A 10,800-nucleotide genomic window follows, 5' to 3' on the forward strand; every position below is an offset into this window, starting at 1 on the left:
ATATATTCACTGTTCATTTTGCTATCCTGTTGGTCCCTCAAATAAATTTGATTCTCCTTTGTAATACCTTCCTTTTCACAACCCTTTTTTTCCCCCTTTCTCGGTCTTTACGTTACATCAAGTATTTGCATATAGATCAGGAATTCAAGTGAGATGTTAAATGCAACACATTTAGGTAATGCCAGCAAAGAAATGTGAATATTAAGCAATATGTAGTCATATAATTTAATATACTGAATAAGGCTGGATGATATGACTTACAAGATTTTTTTTTTCATACCAGATTTGATTTTAATCTATTTCTCCCATCCTCAATTTCTATAATAAAATCACAGAAAATATTTTCAAAAAGTGTCTTCATTTCAATCATCTGTTCTGTGAGTTGTATAAGGGAGCATTACGGTCAGGATACAAGAAATTTTAATTGCAAGAATGCAGTCGTCGTTACAGCAGAATAAAGATGCAATTTTATAACCGTCTTAAAATTACAAGAAGTTGTTTTAATGAGAAATAAAGATTCAGATTGATCTGATGTAACCAGCTCAGTCCATGTGGTTCTGACATTTGTCAGTAATCAAGAAGATGTACATTTCCACCTCAACTGACCATGTAAGCATTAAGGTAAAAATAAAAAATGGAGCAAATACTGTATACAAAATGGAAAAAGAACTGATAGAAATACTTTCTTTATAAAGAAAAGCAAAAACGTTATAGGAGAAAAGTTGTTGGCAACATTAGCTCAGGCGATCCCTCCCTCCAGGAAGCCATCAAACAGAACTCCTGTTCAACTCCAACTATAATAAAGATTAAAAAAAAGAAAACGGAAAGTTAAAATGACAAATAATGCCAATTTAAAAATTCAGATCTAATGCGTTCTGGAATCTATTAATGACATTTTACAAATTTTACAAATCAATTAGAAAGTTTCACAAATGTTTTATTTATTCTGTTACTACAGAATAATGTAGTTAGGTTTGAAATGACTAGGTGTTGTAGTTTTTAAAGTACAACCCATTAAAAAAGCTCAAGATGGTGAAAAATTAAGAGTAATCGCCCTTTAGCTATTTTCCGAATTAGATGCTACATTCGGAAGCTAACTTCAGCTTCGACTGATGGCTTGGGCACAGCATAGACAGATCTATATATGTTTATATAGATATATATCTATCTATAAAGCATAGATATGTAGATTGCACACTGCACAGATAATCAAAACACTTAACGTTTACATAGCACCTTTGTAAGCTTGTCCCTGTTAGCTACGTCAGACATATGAGGCATTTTGGTGAATACAAACGATTTATTAACTTACCTTCGAAGTTATTGTGAAGTTTTGACACATCCAGCTTAAATCCTTTGTTGTTGTTGGAGCGTTTCAGGACGTCTGAATAATTCTATAGGCATCATTAATAGTCCAGCAGCGACTGAGAAGCCACTATTAACATACTGTTGCCTGCGCACCGGAACCATTCTATGTGGCAAAAAAATGCGGAAGTGCTAAAACGGAAATCCGTGGCAGCAAATGCGGGTTCACCTGGCTTGAAATTGCAGTAAGCTACCGGAAGGGGGAAGCACTGTTTCAAAATTACATGTACATCATTTCTCAACGTAAAACGTCTGGATTGAAACAAAAACAAACAAACAAAAAAAAAAAACAGTTTCCATGGCACAGTTTCTTCCAGTGTAAATGGAACAATTCGTATGTTGTACCATTCACAACATACTTTTTTTCTACCAGACCGTAGAGAAGAAATGTCACAATTTTTTATTATGGGTGGATGTTGTAGTTCGGATTATAGATTTCTTTAAATATGGTACTCAGAATACAAATGATGAGTAAATATCTTAAACCAGTTAAGGATAAACAAAGGAAGGAAAATTGATTTTGAAAGTAATAAATTGGATTTAGTCCTTTTAAAATCGACTTTTATAGGATTCCTTTTCTTTAAATTATTTTTATTAAAAAGAGAGAGAGAAAAGCGGAATGTACATTATGCTTCTGGTCTTCACTATGTGCCACTTCTTTTTTGATATGTGAAATCTTACTGGAGATGTCTTCTTGGACTAAGATGCATTCAAATATGAAACAAATTGCTGTTTCTCATTATTAATTTCGGGGGAACAGCGAACAGTTAAAGAAAGTTCTTTCTGTTTAAGGAAACATTCATATATTGAAATACAACAAATAATATATCATTTTTATATTTCATATTGCTTCTGTGTCTCTGTAATCTGGATGGACTCAGACAACGCTGCATATAGTGAAGGTCAGGCATCCTCCAGGGAAGAAGGATGTATATGTATCCAGATTACCATAGATGTGGACAAGAGTCATTATATACGTTTTATGCAACATATAGTTATCCTCATATAATCTCATGTTACTCTATCTCACTCCGACTAGATGTTTCATCTAAAAATACATTCTTATATTCTGTTTCAAGCATAGAAATTCATCTTTCAACATTTATTTGCAAGAAAATGCTTTAAGTGAACCTGAACTTAGTGCCTAACAACAATAAAGCCAAAAGTTACTGTCCTTTTTTTTTTACCTTATATCTTCCTGAAACAATATATCTCAAGGACGCTTGCATTTTATGTATATATTGCTGCTGCTTTACAGAGGTAAACATGTGTTCCTATTATTTATTCATCTATAGTTTAAACTTTTATTGTTTTTTCATAATGTTTTAGACAAAACAAATAAAATTGTCTTGCAGAGAAATTGTTTGGCCATCATATTTATTAAAGACTCAGTTAACAGTTTAAGAAATGAAACTTGTCTCAGAACAAGCATGTTGTAATTTGGGGAATCTGGACTGGAGACTTTATTTGGACTTGACTTGGAACGTGCAGCATTTTGAATTGCCTTGTTGCTGAAAATGTGCTATATTAATAAAATTACCTTACCTTACCTTACCTCTTGTTTTGAGACTTATGCTACATTACACCTACCTCAGCTGGGTTTGACATTACACACTAGGTAACAAATTTCCAATGAAGGTAGTCAGAGAAATTGGGATCTCAACATGGCGATGCCCAAGTAGAAATTGTCCAAAGAACTTTGTACGGCCACCGTTTTAAACTTTACTTCAATACATAAGCAAACACCTCTTTTAACTTGTTCAGTTTATGGTTGTAGGTGCTATTAGTAACATTACTTTCAGACACAACAACTGAGTCTTGTAAACTAAACAAGACTGCACCACATCTTGTTGATGCCAGGAACGGCCATTTTGAAACATGAAGCTGGCCTTACAAGTACATAGTCTGAGTTGTTCCCTCTTTCCCAGTTCCGACGTGGATTTTCTGTTCAAGTTTCTTGTTTTGGAATTTCCCTGTTTGGACCTAAATGGAGCCATGTTTTAAATTCAGTAAAAAGAAAAGAAAAAAAAAAGACGACTTTCAAAACAATCTCAGCTCTGCTAACTATGTCAAATAACAATGTTTAACCTAATCTAAGCTTTGAATAATAATATTTTAATAACACTATATTTTATTTTAATCCATTTAGTGGCTCTATGTAAGTGCTGGACCGATGAGCTTCTGAGTGTCGTGGTTTGCAGTCAAGACTGCACTTGAAATTCCAGTCATGCCTCACATACTCCTGCATTCCTCTCAGCTCCTATATTTTATGTACTTGCAGCTGGCCCTTTTTGAGAAAATGTTCATGAATATTCATATTTCTGCACCTAAACTTCCAGCAGATGAGAATGAGGACACCTGGCTCAAGTCAACATGTGCTTGAAGGCTGTTGCTTTTTCCAGCCCCCTCTCCGTATATTTTGAACTGCGTGCAAGCTGAAGATACCTTCCCCATCCCTACAACCCTACCTCCTATGCACTACCTCCCCCGTCTTTCGCACCAGCTAGGCACACATAAATCTGACGTATTTTTCGCATTTCCTGCACCAGACAGACACCGAGACAGAGGAAGGGGAGAAGCAGACAGATATATGAAGTTAGTGAGCAGTGGATGAAACCAGGTCCAAGCTGCAGGAGTCTGTCTCCCCGTCTTCTTTACCTATCCGCCTACCACCACCCACCGGATACTCCCCCCACCTCCACGCCCCTGCAGCGGTCGCCACCAGCTGCTGTCTGCTCGCAGCGGTCCGGCGAACATCTGCCGATGAGTCCCGGCGGCTGCATCCGGAGCCTCACACCCGCGTCACGGTGCAGTGGCGGGGACACGCTACTGCTCCGCTTCTTCCAGGGAGCTAGAGCCCAGCTGAGAGAGTTGGTTTTCTCTTTTTCTTCTCAATTCCTCGAACGTAAAAACAATGACACAGCGGCTCACATCTGTGGCCTCTGCTCGGATGTTTTCTGCTATCTCGCGCTTGTTGGCAGCTATTTCTTCCCGGCTCGTCTGAGGAAGCCTTTCCAGTGCTAACGGTCGCTTCTCCGGGGCTGCCCTCCAGCTTACACCGGGCAGAGGTGGAGGGTGGTGGGGGGAGCATTTTGGTACTTTGCTGAACTGCTGGCGTTTCACAAGAAGAAGCAGAAACAGGTTGGATTCAGAAGCTTTCGGACCGCGTCATATTACACCGGAGGACCACCGGTTGAACAGAAACACAAAGCAGCTGATTTCCTCGCAGGAGAGCATTTTGTCAACAACTGGACCTTTTTCCTCGCGGCGACATGGTGGTTTTCAACGGGCAGCTGAAGATTAAAATCTGCGAGGCGTTGGACCTAAAGCCCACGGCTTGGTCCCTGCGTCATGCCGTGGGTCCGAAGACCCAGACCTTCCTCCTGGACACGTACATCGCCCTGAACGTGGACGACTCACGCGTGGGTCAGACCTCCACCAAGCAGAAGACCAACAGCCCCACGTGGAACGACGAGTTCACTACGGAGGTCATCGACGGCAGAAGGATTGAGCTGTCCGTCTTCCATGACGCCCCCATCGGCTACGACGACTTCGTGGCCAACTGCATCATCCAGTTTGAGGACATCTTGCACAGCGGCAGCAAGCACTATGAGAACTGGGTGAGTCTGACCCACAAATGCCCTCTGGAGCCCTGTACACACAAATCAAACAGAAATATGCTGAGTTTTTATGGTTATCTGTGTCAATTAAGCCATCAATTGTTGTCTTTAGCCACAAAACGTAATTAAATGAACTAGAACCGAAACAATTGATTTGCCAAATCAAACGAATTGTGTAATATATTGTGTAATATATTAGGTAATAAAATGTTTTTTTTTCATCTTTTAAAGCATTTCTAATATTTAAAAGGCTGCAGTTGTTAATCTGCAGAATGTGCCATTTTTTAAGTTGATTAATTTATTAATCGTCAGAATACTCAGTAGAGTAATTGATTACTAACATAATAGTCAGCTGCTGCCCTGAGTTGAACCACATAAATGTGAATATTGATGCAACACCTGTTGGAGACAATACAGGAGTCATCACTGTCCTATGACTCCAACAATAGTTTGCAGTATAAACAAAGTAAGGTGACACATAAACGCAAACGATTAAAATAATAAAAAATAAATCAGTTGAATAAATCGCCTATTATAATTAACATACAAACTCCATATAGTGGATGTTTGTAAAGTGGAGGGTGGAAAGATACATCGTTCTCAAAAACTGATGTTCTGAATATTAACTTCAAGAGGTAAACTGACCAGATTTGAAGACTTAGCGTTTTATCCCATAATCACAAATTTAATTAGTTGTGATTTTATTACATTAATTATATAACAAATCCAGTAAGTTTTGATAGTATCATGTAAAAAAATAATGTTTGTACAGTACAGATACATAAAAACACTTATGTGACAAAATAGGTGCAATAATATAAAGTGCCGGTTCCTAACAGCAGTGCAGCAGGATCTGCTTTTGATATTGTGGTGTTGTTTGCTTAATGGCAGCAGTTTAAAAATTGGTGAGTGTGTGAGGAGTCTCTGACAGCGTTCTGGCAGCGGCTCTGAAGACGATTCTACACAGGGTGTAGAGACTCCAGCAACCTTTCCAGCCAGCAATCCATCGATTACAGTTTAAAGTCGGAGTCTGATCTCTGCCAATGCAGATTTTTATAATATCAACAAATACAAGAACAGCATTCAAAAAACATTTTTTTGGTTTCCTGCTGTGAACATCATTAAATATTTGCATTAGGAGCAGAAGGTTGGTCATAACAGTTACTTTAAAATGGAGCCAAACACTGGTTGGCCAAAAAAACGTCACCACAGAAAAAAAAAAAAAAAAAAAGTTCACCCACTATTATTTTGTTGGACCGCCTTTAGCTTTGATTATGGCACAATATTTTTCCAGCCACATTTCTTCGTCAAAGATGTTGGGTCCCCACATCGTTTTTAAATGTGTTGGACAGTTCATAACCCAATTTTAGTAGTTCCTGCAGTTTCTCTTTAGATGTTTTCTCTGCTTGGTGCAAGCCAATAATTTGACCCTTCTCAAACAGACTGACATCTTTCCCATGGCCACCGAATGGGTCTCTAGACATGGGTGTATAAGAAACGAGAAGCAACTCACTGCAACAGTTGGGGTTCAATAACTTGTTTCCAGCTGAAACATAATCACCCATGCAGTAATTATCCAATAGGAGGCTGGGACATATTTGCTTAGTTAAATCCAGGTGGTGACTTTTTTTTTGGATAAGCAGTGTGCTACTATTTTTTAATAAAAGAAGAAAAAGTTATGTAGCAGACATTTTAAACGATCTTAGTCGCGAACATGATAAACTCAGTTGTCACTGTGTGTATTCTCCAGAATGTGGACCATTAAGGGAACAAACATTGCATAAAAAATTTACTCCATTTTTATTTTTGATCAAACAAAACATGTGTGGCATCTGGTCAGTGACAAATGCTCCAAGGCAAATTCCCTTAGCTGCTCTTCTTCTGTGCTGCTTGTCAAGTTGTTCTTTCTGCTGTTGTATTTCAGTGTCATTTGTGGTGGAGAAGGAGAGATTATTTTTTGACATTGAAATAAACATAAATTACCCAGAATCAAAAAATGAGGGGGAAAAACGTGATTAATTATGGTTAAAAATATGGTTTAAGTAAAGTTTTATAGATGCAATGCTAAGCTAATATTTGAAGCTGTGTAAAACATCTATAGAAAAGTTTTATTGCATAGTAAGTAATTTGTTTGTTATAATGGGCTATGACACCTGCTGGCATGAATGGACGAAAATACATTTGCTGAAAAACCAATATTTACCAACTTAGCGACTTTGTTATATTAAGTGACTACAAATACAAATAACTGTAAATACAAATAAAATCAGCATCAGACAAAATCAGAATTAGCAAGTCAGGCTTTTTAAATGCTGGTGATAGTGGTTTTCAATGAGATCCTACATTTTTATGTATTTTTAAACACATTGCCAGAAACAAATGGTGGCAGCAATAAGGACTGACATTTGGATAGTACGTTTATTACACCAGAATTTACATGTAGAATCTTGCTAGCAAGGCTTAAGCAAATGTTGGAATTTGAAGGGATTTCACCAAAACACCATGTTCTGATTGTACTACAATTTAGACCACAAGATTATTTGGTGATTAAAAATACCACTTCCACCATTTCAAGGACCCCAAGAGTGCTGAAGTCTTTATTGATGTAAAGCTAGATCTGTTTATTCTAGATACAGTCATTGTGAAATGAAAGTACAGTTTTGATACATAAATGATTTGGTCTTTACTAGGGTCTACACACTCCATAGAAGTTTGTTCTCTAGTGGTTTGCCACAGCCAAACCACAGTGAGGGGTAAAGAAAGATCTTCCTCTTTTGTCTTAAAAATAGGTAGTTTTATAAAACCAAAGGTCACATATGTCTTGAAAAATTACAGTCTTTGTCCCTGAATGTTAAATGTATGCTATATACCAACTTTTTGTGTTGCTTTTGGATGTATGTCTTCTTGGTAGCTTTGAGGCTATGACAGTTCTTCAGTCGTTATATTGTGGCCATCTTCACAAAGTCTTTTCATATAATTTTCTGAGATTGAAGCATCCATTTCGCAGTAAAATGTGTTTGTGTTTGGAACTTAAACCTATTGATATGTGTGCACCCAGGGGCACGGTAAAGGGGTGAAAAGTGATGACAATTCTAGGGGCCCTTGACCTGCAGGGGGCCCTCCACATTTTAATTATTTATATTTTGTTCATAGACATAAAATAAAAAAATCGGGGTCCTGTCAAATACAAAATTTATCATATTGTATTTTCAAAGATTGTTTTTAGCAGTAAAAAATTAATGTTACCCCTCCCAGACCAAAAAACACACATCCGTTTTTTGCCCTGAACTCCCCCCTGAATCTGCATGAAATGGTTCGTTCCTGCTTGGAGCGCTTAACAGTGACATATGCAGCTTCAGTCCATAGAAGCTGCAGTGACTGTGGCAGTTACTATGCTGCTAAGAAAGGTTATAAAATCAGGTTTTCTAAAGCAAAATAGAGAGAGGGAAAGAGAGAAAAAGGCAAGAGTGTTGATTTCTAACCCAGTTTTTCTCCAAGAGAGGTGAGTAGGCTGTGTGAGATGATCAACCATTTAGCATAATTAGCTTAGCTACAAACTACTGTTTGCCTCCTTTTAGCATTTAATAAATTAAGGAAAAAAATTACCAACATATTCATATATTTAACTTGTCCCTGTGCCTTTTACCACTTAACAGATGAGTGAGTGAGCAGAAGCTCTAAAACACATCCCTCCTGACCTGTTCTCTCCTGAGTGAAATTAAAGCAGCAGTATGTCACTTTTTTAATCAATATTTTTTTCACATATTTTTTAAAACCGTCATTATGTTGTGACAGTATGGTATGAGAGGTAATCTGTGAAAAATCTATTTCCTCTGCTTTCTCCCAGGGTTCTCTCGAAACAACCAGTCAGTGGCAGGAGAGTTTTAGTGCTGTCAATCACAATCTCATGTGGTGCTGCTCATCCTTCCTCCTCCTCGATTTGTGTCGTGCTGCAGCTAGCATAGCACAGAGCTGTGCAGATTCAAACTGTGAATGCTCAGTTTAGTTAGCATAGCTACCAATGACGGCAGATAAACAGTTTCTTGTAATGATAAGTTGTTTCTCTCCCATTAGCACATTTAGCAGTGAGTGAATGAGGCTAATTGACAGTTCTAAGAGCATCCTACTTGTTCTGATTGGTCGTTTTGGTCAGAACGGTGCATTACTTTAACCAGTAATAGTAATTCAGGAAGGATTATTTTCACAGATTATCTGTCTCATAACAAACTGCTACGACATTGTGACAGCTTTAACAAATTATGGAGAAAACATATTTTTTATTAAAGTTATGTATTGCAGCTTGAATAAAATGCAACTACATAGCATTTTTGAGGAGTCTGGATTGCTTTGTGTAGTTGCACATTGCTTTTGACTATTGCTCATGGGGAGAGACATTTCAGTAATCTAAAACTAAGAAAAAATTTAAGCAACCTACTTGCATACTGTATCCGGACTGTTGGATGTTAAATTCATGAGCAGTAAATATTGTGCTAATTATCAGTATTGAACCAAAGAAAGCAAGGCAGATGCAAGCCTTTACAATTGTGATGGTTTTTATGGGTCACATAGACTCAAAAAATTGTAACAGCTGCTGTGCGGGGGGCCCAATCACATTTTTTGTCAGGGGGCCCACAATTTCTGGCAGCGCCCCTGTGTGCACCTCTGGCTTTCAAGAAAGTAAAAAAAGAAAAAAAAAAAAGAAAAAAAAACAGCTTAAACTAACTGACCTAGAACAGGAAGAAAAATATTTGAGTAATATTAGATAATGAGAAAATGAAGTATGTTTTTTTTTACTGCATAGATAAACTTCTGGTTTCAAGTCAATATTTCTGATCACTGATTTTGATTTTTTTCTTTGTAAACCTAATTCATATGCTTTGCCGTCTCAGCATGCCATAAAGTCCTGCAAGACTTTATGGCAACAGGGAAACAACAAATATTCAAAAGAAAACAAAACTCTGGCAAAATGTTACTTTAAAGCCATGTTGGAAAATTACAAGAGAGTCTTTCTCCTTTGACGATGGTTAAGAAAGAAAGCACCAACTGCAGAGTTTATTGCACCATAAATAAGTACATAGTGCTGAAGAAGTGGTCCATTGTTGTTGGAAGCCTTTGGAGCACATGAATGTTTGATTACATTATTGATGAGGCCATCAGGTCCATTAGAGAGAGAATAAGGAGAACAGGACAAGATGAAAGGAGTGTTTTCTTTTTTTAAAGCTCATCATAAAGAATCTTGGTAGACCCAATGAAGGGTGCAGAAACTGTGCCAGACATCTTCTGATTTAAAAGAAAAGAGCTTTTTGGTTTAAGGTTGTGGAATGAGATGAAAGTATGCCTCGGCGGCACCAGTGCCCTCGTGGGTTTAATTATCGCTGTCTGCGTTGTTCATTTCTGAAACAAAGAGAAAAACTACTAAAACCTACAGTGGCTATCAAAAGAATTCCTTAATTTCTCACTTTAGAACCACAAGATTCATTGTGTTTTACTGGGGTTTTATGTGGCAGACCAACCCGAGTTTAGATTAGACCTATAAAAAAAACCTGAGTGAAGTTGGCCCCCCCACCTTCTTCAAATCAGACAAAATTGGTGTCAAACGTTTGTGCTATGTTTGTGCTGGTTTGTGCAGCAAAAATTTTCGTTTGTGCCGCTATCATTTTAAAGATATAAAGAGATGTTTCTAGAGGTCATCCAAGGTCAACCAGCCCCCCCACCTTCTTCAAATCAGGCAAAATGGGTGTCAATCAACTCGGCTACGTTTGTGCTGGTTTGGGCAGCAAAAATTTTCGTTTGTGCCGCTATCATTTTAAAGATA

General features: G+C 37.6%; 1 protein-coding gene and 1 long non-coding RNA gene across 2 annotated transcripts in view; one reads left to right on the plus strand and one right to left on the minus strand.

Annotated features, from left to right (window-relative positions):
- Positions 1–477: 477 nt before the first annotated feature.
- On the minus strand, positions 478–1,415 carry LOC107833721 (uncharacterized). Its single transcript, XR_001659483.1, has 2 exons — positions 1,313–1,415; positions 478–794 (listed from the first exon to the last, which is right to left on the minus strand). It is a non-coding gene; the product is annotated as an uncharacterized LOC107833721 (long non-coding RNA).
- Positions 1,416–2,182: 767 nt separating this feature from the next.
- LOC103155522 (protein kinase C epsilon type-like) overlaps positions 2,183–10,800 on the plus strand; it is a 230,665-nt gene continuing 222,047 nt past the window's right edge. Inside the window, exon 1 of the mRNA XM_016663629.1 lies at positions 2,183–4,985. Coding sequence (XP_016519115.1) covers positions 4,638–4,985 — 348 coding nt within the window. The 5' untranslated portion in view covers positions 2,183–4,637. The remainder of the gene's footprint in view (positions 4,986–10,800) is intronic.

The sequence above is a fragment of the Poecilia formosa genome, unplaced genomic scaffold, assembly GCF_000485575.1.
Source record: "Poecilia formosa unplaced genomic scaffold, Poecilia_formosa-5.1.2 Scaffold433, whole genome shotgun sequence".
Lineage (NCBI taxonomy): Eukaryota > Metazoa > Chordata > Actinopteri > Cyprinodontiformes > Poeciliidae > Poecilia > Poecilia formosa.